Source organism: Stegodyphus dumicola, chromosome 4 (genome assembly GCF_044657685.1).
Source record: "Stegodyphus dumicola isolate Sdum_Otavi_A_Nest chromosome 4, ASM4465768v1".
NCBI classification, from domain to species: Eukaryota; Metazoa; Arthropoda; class Arachnida; order Araneae; family Eresidae; genus Stegodyphus; species Stegodyphus dumicola.
The window spans coordinates 143,918,011-143,933,849 of record NC_140771.1 but is presented as its reverse complement, the minus strand read 5'-3'; the positions used below and the strand labels follow the sequence as shown (position 1 = coordinate 143,933,849).

General features: G+C 32.9%; 1 protein-coding gene across 3 annotated transcripts in view; it reads right to left on the bottom strand.

The window, feature by feature from the left end:
* The window catches only part of ATP6AP2 (ATPase H(+)-transporting accessory protein 2), an 83,446-nt gene that overhangs the window by 52,670 nt on the left and 14,937 nt on the right, over positions 1 to 15,839 (bottom strand). For 2 of the 3 annotated variants that reach the window (XM_035374238.2, XM_035374239.2), the window contains exons 6-7: positions 5,047 to 5,196; positions 2,441 to 2,557 (exon numbers count right to left, since the gene is read on the bottom strand). In XM_035374238.2, the coding sequence (XP_035230129.1) occupies positions 2,441 to 2,557; positions 5,047 to 5,196 (267 nt within the window). Of the gene's footprint in view, positions 1 to 611; positions 1,925 to 2,440; positions 2,558 to 5,046; positions 5,197 to 15,839 lie in introns of those variants that run through there. The other variant, XM_035374240.2, reaches the window with a different exon arrangement.

Below are 15,839 nucleotides of genomic sequence, written 5' to 3'. Positions count from 1 at the left end.
TTTTGGGAAGCGTCTGCAGGATATCCACTGTGTCTGTTCTCAGAGAAGCGGCAAGATGACTGGCCTTAGCTTGGAAATCCCATCCATTCGCATCCGCAACTATAGAAAATTGGGTTTTATACACCTGCCAGGATGTCTTCCCATCATATATGGATAGCTTCAGAGATGTACGAGCAAGCATCAGTAGAAATTTAAAACCATCCGGATTGCTCCCTGCCGTCACTACAAATTTCTTTAAATCAACTTCTTTGGTGACCGCAGAAACTCTATCATTAATACAATTTTTCCTTAGACTTCAAAAACAATAAACTGCTTTCAGGATCTGAAGACATGACTACCCATATCTGACTATATTTGTTGTGATAATAATAAATTTTGTGCATTTTTCATCGGACTTGTGCATTCATTTCGTAACAAACCCGTACGCAAGCAACAATATGCATGGGAAAAACTACAAAAACCAACCAAGAAGCCTTTTTGGGCGATCGAACTAGATGCAGTCAACGGTCTTAATCTCATGGCCACAATGGGGCCATAATATAAATTACACATAATTATATTAATTAGTGGCACAAAAACAATAAAACAACTTGTCAGCTTTTTCACATTAGTAACTTGAAAATTCTCTTTACTCATTTCAATACAAAATGACATATACAGTCAAAAGTCGTTAATTCGGACACCCATAATCCGGATTGATATATAATCCGGACCTCAAAGCTAAAATCTTTCTGCGCATGCACCGCGTTGATGCATGTGCATAGGCGTTTACGCGTGCGCACATACGACTGTGCATATGCGTCTGTGCAAGCGCAGAATACATTTTCGCGTGCGCGTTTAATGTATAATGAACGGCATAAGCTAAAATTATCTAGTTATCTATTTCAGTTAATGTTGATGATTGCGTTGTTCCTTAATCTTCGAATTGGATCCGGCTTATTATTTTTTGCAGACTGTAAGAGCAATTTTATAAAAGTAAGCTTGAACTTTCGATTATGTCAAATAGAATTTCCGATGCTGGAGCTCCCAAAGGATCTACAAAACGAAAGTATGTTTCGATGTCTATCAAACAAAAAGTGGAATTGCTGCAAGAAATGGATATAGGCATATCCTTTGTTTATCTAACCGTTCCGAAATCTGTTTATCAATTTCACGCTGCTCTGTGCGGGGGGGGGGGGGGACGGCGCGGCGCGCAATGAACTGGTAGTTGATCTGTCAGCACTATCGTTATCTTCAGGGCAGATGTTTTTATTTTATTTGGCTTATAATTCCTTATTAAATGTAGTATTTCATCTCGATGTACTTCGTCTTTGATATGATTTAAATCAAATTCCTCGTCATTATAAATATCACGAATACAAATCAAATAGTTTTCTGGTTGCAATTTTCTAATTTCGGCTATGCATAATGTATGCTTTACGCATGCACGCATTGAAAGAAATGTTTAATAAAGTAAATAAATATTAAGCTTCTTTTTTTGTAAATTTTGATACCCTTTAGATCATAATTGCTCATTATTTTATAAATTACGGTTTCATATTTTTAATTTTATAATTTCTGCATGCCATCTTACCAGATTTAAACTGATGATCTATAATACGGAAAAATCGATAATCCGGAATCGCCAAAGTCCCGACGAGTACGGATTAAAGACTTTTGACTGTATACTAGCAAATTATACACACGCACACTATATTTACCCGACCTCCAAAAAAAAAAAAATCTTGCAGTTAAATCTTCTTAATAAATACAAATAAACAATCAAAGTAAATATAGCCAAAGCACTGGCATTTCTATCGGTAATCGGAGCAACTTTTTCAAAACACTTTATCACATTATATCTGCATTAGTGCCATCTGCATTCAGTCTTTTAAACCATGCCATTTCAGCCTCTAAAGGATTTTTCAGCTTGTTGGGCATAAATCTGAAAGCATACAACATTCTTTCAGTCCTTTCAACTTTTGACTAAATATTCTTGTCAATTACATGCATATTCTATTTCATAATCTGCATGAAAAGTGGGCAGTTCCTTATACAGCTTTCAAGGAAGCCAGATACTGAGTTCCATCATATTTCAAATAGCATATTTAAATCAGCTCCAGGAAGCAGAATTTGGCTCCAACAAGCCAATAATTTTGAAAATACTTTATCACTTTAATAACATGCTCAATTAAGGTCTGGTGCATTTAAATTTTAAGACAATATATTAAGTATATATTCTGAACCAACAGCAGATATAAAATGAAAACTATTTTCTAATTCCTTTCTCATTTTTGCCATATTTGCTGCATTACCCATTATGAAACTAAGAATTTTAAATTTGTTTTCAACATTTTAATAGTATCAATATCTGAATATTCTTAATAAAAGCCTAACTCAAATTAAAATCATTAATCATATTGTCATAGTATTTATGATGTTGTTTACAAATCTTACTCACCTCTGTACTTTCTAAAAGTCTTCGGCCTCTATGTCCTAGAGATAAGGGAATAGTGTTTGCTTTGATGACAGCAACAACCACATTATCATTATAGATGTTACGTACTGTTCCTTCAACCTAAAAAATATGTTACAAACTTATGGATGATAAATACACCAAATTAAATAGTTCATACTTAAATATTTCTACTTAAAAAAATATTTTGCTTTTTAAAAAAAGAAAAAATATGAAATATTGCTCAGAAAGATACTAAGCGTTTTGATAAACAGAACAGTGAGAGAACAGCATCTAATTTCAAGTTATGATTTTGAATATTATTCGGCAAATGGAAAATTTGTTTCATGTGATTGATAAATTCAACACAATTTAGATACTGAAGAACTCAGTTGATTTCGATACCACAGATTTTGGATCATACTCTGTTTTATTCAGGCAAACTTCTCAATGACTCCCCCCCCACTCTGTAATAACTTTATCTAACACAATTTTTAGTACATTTTGAAAAATGTCAATTGCTTGCAATATCATAAATTGCATGGTTGCTGCAAATGCAGGTCATCTTCCTTCATATTTATTGGGTTATATGGAAAGTTTTGTAGTTTGCTGATGATATATACAAATGAAGCAGTGGAAAAACATGAGAAAATGTTATTGAATCACATAAGCCCTCTTTCTTCTTCAGCAGTTGGAAAATTCCTTTTTTGGAAAAGTAATTAGGTTTATTTGTAAAACTAAATTGCTGTTTGACAGTCCGAAATGATGTAAACTTCAAACCGGAGAATTTTGAATTGACCTAAAGAGATGAAAATACGAGCATGTGGAGTATAACAAAACATTATAGCTTTACCCAACAAGTATTTATCTGACACTGATCAAAATAGAAGCATTGTATGATGGAAGACAACACCTTGATGGTTGATCAGCTATGGGTGCTTCACTTTTAAAATTGCCATTTGGAAACAGTAATTTTTTTAGTTAAGCATTTGTTTTGTGACAATAATTCATGCATATACAATACTTTATACTATTACAATATATAAAGCAATACTTTTTCGGGGATGCAGCCCACTTCTAAATGTTACTGAAAGAGGTTCATTCGGCTTACCTCATGATGTGTTTGTTGTAACATTATTGTAAATTATCTACTTCTCATTTTCAGTAATTAGCTATTTCAAAACAGGAGTTTCTTTATTTCATTTCAGTAAAGAAACACATGCTGAAATTCAAGCAAGCATAATCTGCTCTGTTAAAGTATGGGGTACTTATACACTGTAGGGGCTTACATACTCAACCTTCTTCAAATGATCATGCACTGCATTTTTCAAAATATTTAGTTTGTCTGACAGTTCCTGAACTGTATAACATGGATTTTCAGAAATAGCTTTTAGCAAGTTTTCGTTTACAGATCACATTTGTCCACAGTTTAAACTTCTCGAACCACCTTCAGAATATGCAATCAGAACCAGCACTTTGTCTATAACAGCACAAATTTTATGAGCAGTCTGACTAGTATTTTTTCATTTTTTTAAATAAAAGAGCATAACATGATGAAAATTAACTTTGGGTTTCCTAATTCTTAGAATGCACTGGGGACAAAAACACACTAGAAACACATACTAGTATTATGCAACATGAGTAGAAAAACCATATATATGTTTCAGTTAAGGCAACTTCTTTTCAGCAGTTCCAAATTAATTAGAAAAAAATGCGATTTGATTTAAAAACCACTGAATTTTTCAGATGACCCAATATTTGTTCTCTGCTTTCTTTACAGCATGTTTACAGTTTTCAATGTATCACTGCCACAATACTTTTTTAGTGATGTATAATTTCATTAAGGTAACCACAGCATCTATTTTTTAGCAATACTTACCAAATCTGTAAAAAGCTGAGAGATTCAGTTTATTTCTCAGAAAATCGACCAAAAAATAAATAAATAACAAATGCAAAACATGTCAAAGGATAGAACACATTAAAGTTAACCCTCTCGCTGTGCATCACACGATTTCCACGAGCAACGTAGAAGTAGCAAAATTTGCGCAACCCACGATTTCCGTGGGGATGAATTTTTGCCATCTATCTAACTGTGCAACCTGCTCTTTCCCCGTTCAAGGTTTCCTTTTGGCTTTTTTGTGATATTTAATTGTTTATTTAGATGTAGACTAACAGATAGCGTTAGTTGTCCACATTTCTGCCAAATATATAAGAATACGTAATGTAGCATTTTGCGCACGCTTTTCAGAGTTCAAAGATGTCTGGCAGGAGGCATATCGCGAGTGATATAACCTATATTCCTGACAATATTTCCGACACTGATAGTAGTTCTGATTCTGATTTAAGTATATTGAAGATAGTTATAGCGAAACCGATGAAAATTTCTCGGATTCCTCTGCAGATAGTGATGAATCTGAAAATTCAGTTTCTATTGAAAACATTCAACAGTGGTGCAAAATTGATATACAAAATATTACATTATGCAAATATTTTCATTAGTATCTATGTTTTACCTTTGTATTTTATAATAGCTTCTTTTAGCAGATATTTAGTTTCTGAAATCTAGTGCTATTAATATAATGAAAATAATTTACATGAAAAAAATTTCTTACTTCCGATATCATTTGTCTCAGTAACCTCAACGCTTCTCGAAACTGAAAGGAGTCAGGGCCGTAAGTTGAAACAATGGGTTCCAGCCCTCCAATTTTCAACCAATATATATCAGGCACTCCATCACGAATTTCAGCTTTATGTGCAGAAAGCTAAACAAAAATCAATTTAGATATAAAATTTTCAATCCAAAAGCATCATCAAAATTTAGCTAGAATGCAAGTCTCTAGAAATAAAATTCATAAAAAAATGGATAACATAGTTTACCATAATTATTACTGGCAATATATAATTTTTTAAGGAATGTTCAGTTCATAACAGTATCTAAAAATTATCTTTCAGCATAATACAACTATGTAACTGATAAACTGAATTTAGATTTAATTCTGCATGGATATAAAGCATTACATAATACTCATAATACTAGGCACACACACACAAAAAGAGTACTATTTCAAACAATAATAAACAGATATTTCTTTTTAGCCTTCCAGAGGCACAATTCCCATCATCAGCAATGATAATTATCCCTATTTTTCTGCTGCTAGCTGTGTGCTTCTCTTACTAAGTGGCTACTGGGCCTGTTTTCAAAGTGACAAGAAAAGGCTTTCAGTATACTCCATTTTAGGACGTCCAGATTTGTGATTACATAGTAATGTAGGTTCAGTGTACATTTTAAAAGATACAGGGGAATACTAACTCACCAAAAATCAAAGCTTTCTACGTGTATACTGCAAGAAAATGTCATTTTCCCCCTAAAGCAATTGTGGTTTGTTATTCATTTCAGAACATGTTGCAAAACTGGTAGTTACCCCAAATACTGACCAAAAATCTGCATTTTCATCATTCAAGTAGTGGCAACTGCCATTGGTATAAAAAAAACTCTAATTTCAGCAGCGGCATGATGGATTAGGAAGAGATGGTAAAAAAAGTAGCTTGCGAGCAGCATCAGAGGCTACATACTGTCTAGAAGCTGGAGCACTAATCCCCAAAAGACAAACTGCAATATATTCCAGAGTGGCCGAGTGATGTCTTTTCCAAAGAGCAAAATAGGGCAAGGCCGAAGTGTTCAAGGATTTTGATGAGTGGCTGACATTAGTTTCAATTAATTTTTTTATGCTTACTGAGATCCAATTTGATTTGGGGAATAAAACCATGTGTAACTGAAGCAGCTGTGTTTTCTATAAATCTAAAAATTCAGAGTAAAATAAACTCAAGTATTGCATTTAAGTGAGAACTATAGCTAAAGCCCAAGTTCAACGAATACCAACTGTGGCAATTACATTCTTACATTCTACAGCTGGATGGAGCTTTCTCATTTTCACAGGAATGTGCAAATAATTGTCTTCTTCCACAGTACTGGACCAGATGTACTATAGAAGAAAATAAGTTTTTTCCCTGGCTACCATCTGTCAAATTAATTATATGATAGTTTTCTTGATAAAAGCTTGCTACAGCATTTATTTAGCATGCTTGCCTATATCAATGCAGGAATTTTGCAATTGAATAATGCATACAATGAAGGCCATGCCAATCGACATGATACGCTGAATTTAGAATTAATTTAATAATCACATGAAAGTGTGTCATGTGACCCAAGGTGGATACAAAAGTATTGTAATCAATATATGAGGGAAAATCTTGGATAGTTACCACTGCTGATGGCATACGATGAAATTTTTCAAGTGGAAAAACAAATAACCCTTTTTTAATTAACTTTTGAAATTGCCACCTTTCTTTTGTACATGGCTGTATAACTGCTTGAATAATATTTATTTAATCCCCTCATGAGCTCTATCATCACCAGATATTTATTACCTTACTGGTTAACACATTTTCTTTAATGATCGAAATACCATTCTATTAAATGGGTAGTTATAAAGACAAAGTAAAATAGGCAATTTTACGAATCCAACCAATAAATGCAGCTTAAATACAGCTTTTCATAAGCAGATCCAGGAAGCCAAACTACTAGGGTTAACTCATGTGTGATTTTTATGACAGATAGTTAATATATTGTAATTTCTGTCAAGGGAAAATATTCCAATGGTTACCAGTTTTCCTACTCTGTTTTCTAATGAAGTCCTTGTATAACAAAAATTAGTTCAAACTTCATGAAAGCATAACTAATATTACAAAGAAAATTGTAACAATGAAGAGACAAGAAATCATACAATGTTGTAAACTAAAAAGTTTATATAAATAAGGACAGATACTACTCAGTTTTTCATGGAAAAAACATACTTCATAAACTTTCAGTTAAAAATTAAGCTGAATAGAAGGTAATTTATAACCATTGTAATGGGTGCAAGTCTCTTAACACTTTGCGGGCTGCTCTCACGCTGGTGTGACTTTTGTTCGCCAATGGTTATCGGCCACTGTCACATACGCACGACTTATTTTCGGCAACGACGATGCTTCACATCGATGTTTGTATAGATAGACATACTATAGCAAAATATTTGACGATCAGGAAACATTGGTTTCAACTTTTTTCCTCACCCAATTCACCAGACTGTCTATTATTGAATTTTTTTTTCATGGACGCTCGTTTTGTTAGTTTGGGACTGTCTTTCGCTGCCTTCAAATATCGGAAACTTATGTTAGATTTAGAGATATCCTTCAAAATGCTCTCCGATGAGGAAATATATGCTGATCTGTTATCAGAAGAGGATAATTGCTCTGATAGTAAAAGTGATTCGGACAGTGGGAGCGATATAATTGTGAGACGATTCAAAAATAAGGGAAGACCAATAATTAGTGAATCTGAAAGTGATGAAGAGAATTCTGTGGCGAATGATTGATCAGAAGTTGATTTTAAATCTAACTTTCATGCTTGCCTGGAACAGTTTGGGTTACAGGTACCATACACACCAGATATATTATCAACTGTGCAATTGTTCATTGGGACGATTTATTTAATTTGTTTGCCACACAAACAAACTTATATCATAATCAGCAGAATAATGATAACAACAATGCATCAACGAAGAATAAAACTTGGATTGATACAAATGTTGTAGAAATGAAAAAACTTTTGGGGCTTGTTATCCTAATGGGAATAGTAAGAAAACCAGAACAAGACGAAAAAACTTTTGGGGCTTGTTATCCTAATGGGAACAGTAAGAAAACCAGAACAACACGATTATTGGTCTACTCACCCTGGATTACATACACCTATTTTTGGGAATACTATGCCAAGGAACCAATTTCGGCAGCTATGGACGTATTGGCACTTCAGTAATAATGAGCACTGCCAAGAAAGGCTTGATAAAATAAAATCAGTTTACTTGTACCTGGTAGAAAAGTTTCAACAAAATTATAAACCCGAGATAGAATTATCACTGGATGAAGGTATTCCAAGGAGGGGCAGGCTATCTTTTCGTACATATAATCCTGCAAAAATTATAAAATATGGAATTTCAGACCATATGGTGTGTGAGGCGACATCTGGTTATATATGCAATTTAGAAATATATTGCACGCAAGGAAAATCGCTAATTGAGACAATATTGTCCGTGCTATCGCTATATTTAAATTTATGGCACGATGCATATATAGACAACTATTACAATAGTGTAAAGGTTGCAGAGGAATTACTAAAGCATAAAACAAACATCTGTGGCACAATTAGAGTAAACAGAGGAGTGCCAAATTGTTTAAAATCTGCTACATTGAAAAAAAAGTCAATGGAATTTCGTAGAAAAAGGAAAATTATGGTACAAAAATGGAATTCGGCCAAAAAATTGATAATGATGATTTCTACGATACATTCAGCAGACATGGTCGAATGTGTGAGTAAAAGAACCAAAAAGAAGTGCATTAAACCAATTTGCATACAAGAGTATAATAAATTTATGAAAGGTGCTGATCACGCCGATCAATACCTATCGTGTTATTCCATACTTCGCAAAACAAAAAAATGGACAAAAAAAATGGTTTTATATCTCATAAACTATGCATTACTCAACTCGTTCCAGATATACATCAAAAATTCTGAAAATCCCAATAGATTCAAACAATTTTTACTAAACCTTGCACTAGCATGGATTAATGGGAATGAAGAGGAGCAACAATCAAGATCGGCTGCTCAATGTGATAAAAGATCGCCGAGGTTTGATCCACCAGGCAGACTTACTACGGACATGTGCAAACATAGAATAACACATATTAGTAGTAATGGGAGAATTCAAAACCCACGAAGGGCCTGTAAAGTCTGCACTGCCGCCAAGAAAAGAAGTTCCACTGCATGCATGTTTTCTTCCTGCAACGTTTCTCTGCATGTTGGAAAATGTTTTGAGAATTATCATACTAAAAAGAACTATGGGATCCTAGAAGTTAAATTTTTTAAATAAAATGCTTTAGTACAAATTAAAAAATACAATTGGAATAAAATGGAATAAAAATAGTGTAACAGTTATTTTAGTGCTTTCTTTAATAATAATTATATACCAACTACTTATGTTTCGAAAAATTGCATAAATATCACCGTTGGCAAGCAGTAGAACCTGCGTGAACCGGCGGCAGATTAACGGCGCTTCGATAAATACGCGGCCCGCAAAGTGTTAATGAATGTTTGAATCTTGGGCCACCGTCAAATCCCAGAATTTTAGATGTAATCTTACAATTTCGCAAATATGAATATGCATTCAGCAGTGATATTCAGGAAGCATTTCTGACCATATGAATACATGAAGAGGACAGAGACTACTTATGATTTTTCAGGCTTCCAGATGAAAATGATTCCAAAACTTACAAAATTTTACAAATGACTTGCACGCCCTCTGGCATGACATTAAGGCTATTTATCATTGCTGCAACTATTAAATACTTCATTTGAAAATATAAATCTGAACAAAGCGAAACTTCTAAAATGCTTAACTGGGCACTTTATGTGAAGGATCTTTTTTGTGGTGCAAATACAATAGAGAAAGCTTTAGAACTTTCACAGAGCACTGTAAAAATTCTTAAGGATGCAAACATGAATTTAAGAATGTTTAAAATGAACTCAGATGAGTTGAGAAATTTATGGTGCAGATGAGGTACATCTGATGTGAGGGAAGCTAACAAACGTCCTTTGAAGGTTTTAGGCATAATATGGAATACAGAAGAAGATACATTTAAATTAAATGTGGAACCCCTTCTCAACATGATTGATGTTTTAAAGAATTCAAAACGTAGTGTACTTCAAATGACATCAAAGTTATTTGATCCTTTTGAAATTGCTTTACTGTTTTTATAAAAGTGTTAATACAAGAAACATGGAAAATTTGATTAGGATGGGAACGATGAACTATCAACTGCATTAAAGAAAAAATGGGAAAAATAGATTCATCTTTTGAAAGATTTGACAAATGAAAAAAGAAAATAATTCTCCTTTCCATTGAGTTAAAGAAAGAAATAGAACTGCACGAAGCCATTCCATACTTTTATTATATGTTAAGTGATGATTGTACTTACATCAGATTTATCACTGTGAAATCTAGAGTTGCACCACTGAAAAGGCTTACTGCCTCTAGATTTTTCCAATATTTGCAAACAAATTTAAAATTTCCTGTTTCTAACATATATTTATGCAGTGATTCCTTAATCACTATTCGCTAAATTATAAAGGGAAGGCTCCAAAATGAAAACCTTTCATATCGGTGTCCAGCGAAAACATCGCAGATGAAAACATCACGTAGAAAACAACACAAGGCGAAAACATTGTGGGAGAAAAGAAACCAAAGAAAAAACATAGCAGTTCTAAAACATCGTGGTACAAAATATTGTTATCGAAAATACCAACCGTGGTTACAAAACTTTGCAGTTTAAAAACATCCATCTTAAAAAATATCAAGATAAAAATAAAGTACCTACAAATCATCGCATGATGATACATCGCACACATGCGTTTTTCAGGTTTTAAAAGCTGTAAATGCATTTTCACATAATGAATTGGGAGCACAAGAAGGATATTTTTACTTTTATATTTTGAAAGAACTAATAAATTTTTATTGAAAAAGTAAGAAGGAAACTTAAGCATTTAAAAATTGAAAATGAGTAGAAAATTAATATTTAAAAATTGAAAATGAGTAGAAATTTAATGCAACTTACAGCACTTAATAGAATTTTAAATTTACATAGTTAATTTATAAAGGTCATTAACAAATTAATCTTTTGTATAAAATTTTATTCTTAATGTTTCATGAAAAATAAAGCCTAAAAATGTCTTGAAAAAGAAGATAAATAACTGCATGAGGTTACCTCTGTAAAAATTCCTTAGTTAATTATCAAATTACTTTCTTTCATGTTAGTTAATCTGATATTATTGTGGCGAAAATTATATCTTCTTTTGTTTCCAGTTATTTCTTAAAGTGTCATTAACATTTCTTGTGCATCTAAATCTTTATGCAAATATGCATTTACAACTTTTAATACCTGAAAAAAAACATGTGTGCGATGTTATCGCCATGTGATGATTTGTAGGTGCTTTAATTTTACCCATGATATTTTCCACGACGGTATTTTTAAACCACTTTATTTTCAACGATAATATTTTGTACCACAATATTCTATAAACTGTGATGTTATCTCTTTGCTTTCTTTTCTTTCACGATTTTTTGGCCTTGTGTTGTTTTCTCCAAGACGTTTTATTCCGCGATGTTTTTGACTGTAACCTTTGTATCTAGCCACTCTAGAATTAATCCTGCTGATTAGAGTTGCTATAAATGGAAAGATAATCACACTGATTACATATCTCAAGGAATGACTGTAGAAAAGTTTATGTCCAGTCCGATTTGGCTACAAGGTCCTGAATGGCTTTGGTGAATGAAAGGGAGTAACCAAAGGGCTCTAATTATGAAATCTGTCCAGAGATTTCTCCAGAAGTACATTGAAAAAAAAAAAAGAACTAAATTAGATGAAATATTATCTTTTGTGTGCAAAGTTCAGTCAAATGTGACATCTTTACTGGATTTGAATAAATATAGTACAGTCAAAAGTCTTTAATCCGGACTCGTCGGGACTTCGGCGATTCCGGATTATCGATTTTTCCAGATTATAGATCATCAGTTTAAATCTGGTAAGATGGCATGCAGAAGTTATAAAATTAAAAATATGAAACCGTAATTTATGAAATAAAGAACAATTATGATCTAAAGGGTATCAAATATTTACAAAAAAAAAAAGCTTAATATTTATTTGTTTACTTTATTAAACATTTCTTTCAATGTAAGTTGTTTAAGTTGCTTCGTTTTATGTGATAATACTTTCTCTTTAATTCTATAAACAGGCATAATTTCTTCTTCAGTTACAAAGCTCCGCTGTTCAAGTTCTATAATTGCTGTGTCGAGAATAACGACTAATTTGTCAATCGAAATTTTTTCGTTTTCAATAACCTCTGCGTCACTTTCTTCACTATCGGAAGCGAATTATAATGACGAGGAATTTGATTTAAATCATATCAAAGACGGAGTACATCGAGATGAAATACTACATTTAGTAAGGAATTATAAGACAAATAAAATAAAAACATCTGCCCTGAAGATAAGCATAGTGCTGACAGATCAACTTCCAATTCATTGCGCGCCGTGTCGTCTCCCTTACCCCGCAGAGCAGCGTGAAATTGATAAACATATTTCAGTATGATTAGATAATCAAAGGATATGCCTTTATCCATTTTTTGCAGCAATTCCACTTTTGGTTTAATGGACTTCAAAACATACTTTCGCTTTGTAGATCCTTTACATATTAGTAAATATATATCGGAAATTCTATTTGACATAATCGAAAGTTCAAGCTTACTTTTATAAAATTGCTGTAACAGTCTGCAAAAAATAATAAGCCGGATCCAATTCGAAGATTAAGGAACAACGCAATCTGCAACATTACCTGAATTAGATAATTTCAGCTTAGCTTATACCGTCCGTTATACATTAAACGCGCTTGCGTAAACGTATTATGCGCATGCGCACACGCATATTCGCAGCTGTAAAGGTCTTATGCGCATGCGTCAAACCGATGCATGCGCAGAAAGTTTGTAGATTTGAGGTCCGGATTATGGGTGTCCGAATTAATGACTTTTGACCGTAGTTTGAAAAAATTATGTCGTGTTACCAGTGGGTACTCAGATTCGCTTACAACATTAGAAATAAAAATAAACAAAAGCACTTAAGAACTTAAAGGTGCTGAAATAATTAGGATAAAAATTGTTCAAAGAGAAGTTTTTGCTGAAGAGCTGTCCTGTTTAACACAGAGCAAAACAATTTCAAAGACTCTGTTTTCGATTTTTGAACAGAATCCCTTTCTTAATGAGGATGGGATAATGCATGTTGGTTGAAGACTCCAGATGTCAAAACTCATTTACCTGCTAAAACATCTGATTATTTTTGCCTTCAAAACATCCCTTCCTGAATTTTTTGTTGTGAGATGCACACAGCAAAGTGTTTCACTGTGGAATTTCTGAAACTTTGATAGAAATATGCAAAAGATACTGGATAATTAAAGGAAGACCATCTGTTAAAAATATCCTAAGAAAATGTATTCTGTGCAGCTGATTCAATTCTTCTCATGCTGTGCAAATTACTGCTCCTTTACTAGCAAATTAAATAGTGACAAGAAAAACTAAATCATGACATTTACTTGTGGTACTACATGAGCTCTTCATTTGGAGTTTATTAGCAGCATTACCACAGAAACATGTCTTCTTACATTTCTATGATTCCTTGTTCATTGAGTACTATGTTCTCAAGTTGTGATGAACAATGCCAAAGCTTTCAAGCAATCAGAACTTGAACTCAAAATCTTATGAACTGACGTAAGTCACACAACAGTAAGAGACTTTTTATGCCTCCCACAAAATCCATCGATGCTACATAGCTGAGAAAGCTGTATCATGAGGTGGTCTCTACAAAAGACTAATCAAATCCATAAAACTTGCTTTAAGAAAAACTACTTTATCTCAAGACAAGTTAAAAACTCTAAGCATTAAAAATTAAGGTGTTCTTAATTCTTATCCTTTAACTTATGTTTATTCTGAATGACAAGATCCTATGCCACTAACTCCAGTTCATATGCTATTGGGATGCAAAGCAAATAGTTTGCATCCTACCAGGCTTAATTTCGATTCTAATTTAGTAAATACGAAAATGCTAATTAAAAGACTTAATTATCGAGAAAGATTTGTAAGTATGTTTTGGAATTAATAGAAAAAAGAATATCTTTTAATCCTAAGATCTCTTCATTGTGTCAAGCCTACCACTAAAATAACTGAATTTAATGATATTGTATTAATTAATGATGATAAACTACCTAGACATTTCGTGGCAGAGATGGAAAAGTAAGGTCTTGTGAAATTAAAACTGATACATCAGTCCTCAAACTACTTGTGCAACTTTTATATAATCTCGAAATCACTGAATAAATTTAATTGTTTAATAATTTATACTATTGTTACAGGATTATTCCAGATCTGTGATAAACGTGCTAACGTATGAAAATTACAAATTGTCAATTTACTATGTTATTGCTCAATCCGGGTAATTCGGAAAATTGAAGGTGAATGATTCTCTTTTTATAGTTAATAAGTGTAATTTCTTTTATATATTTTAATAGTTTGAACTGAACATTGTAAGAGCGTCTTTTGTTTAAAATTGTGTTAGTGTCAATGTATGAATGAACCCCTGATCATTCGGGGATGGGCATGTAGAAACTATAATTACAGGGCGCAGAAGGTGTTGTGCATCTGAGTTCCTTCGAGTTGATTTAATACCTTTAAGATTGCGAATAATGTTTAAAGATAATTTTTGTATATGTAAATCATAACTGCATTTATACCTGTTTTCTTCATTATCATATATTGTTTGTGTCATCAATAAAACTGGATAAAATGTCATTGACTAAATTGATCTCAAGTGACAGGTAAGGGGCTTTAATTATTTTATTTGTTTTGAATATTGAACTGAATCTAAAGCGAAACTAAATTAGATGTAATTCTTAGTTACATCAGTATTTAGCTATGAATAAAGAAAGTTAATTGAAAAACCAGAATGAAGTCATGTCACTTGTATTTACAGCTGTTCAATACAGAAACAATCACTAAAGGACCAATATTAAAATAATTCTACACCTGCACCATGATTGAGATTATTATTTTTTCCATCATGCAGTTTACAACAAGTTCTTCTTTACAGTAATGGATAAATCCCTGTTAAATATTTTCATAGACAACACATCCTAATTATTCATTATACTAAGTTGCCTTTTAATCCTAAGCTCTTCTATCTAGATGAAACAATGGCCCACCAGCGGCCGAGCGGTAAAGTCGCTGAACACTGGTAGTTCGGTCCGAGGTTCGAATCCCGCGAACGGGCTGGCTGCATGGGTGTTTTCGTGGTTTTCCCCATGTGTAACGTGTATACGAGCCAGTTTCCCTTAGAAAGTCCTCCACGAAAGGCATCCCTCCTCTTAGGCAGATAGCCCTAGTGTGCTTTGCCATAATTAAATACACCACACCACTAGATGAAACAATCCCTTGCCCATATAATCTTTATTTATTTATTTATATATTTATTGAAACTGAGTTTCTGTCAAAATGGAATTTACATATTCTGAGTAACAACTCATATGGTGTAACTATTATTAGTAACTCATCATAATATCGGTCAATTAGCCCGTTCTTTCAACATCATAATATCAGCCAATCTGTATTATTGCAGCTTTCTTGAATGTAACATTTAATTAATACTTTTATTCAATTAAGATCACTTTAAATCAATTATATTAAAAATTTCATCACAAGTAAAAATGCTATTAC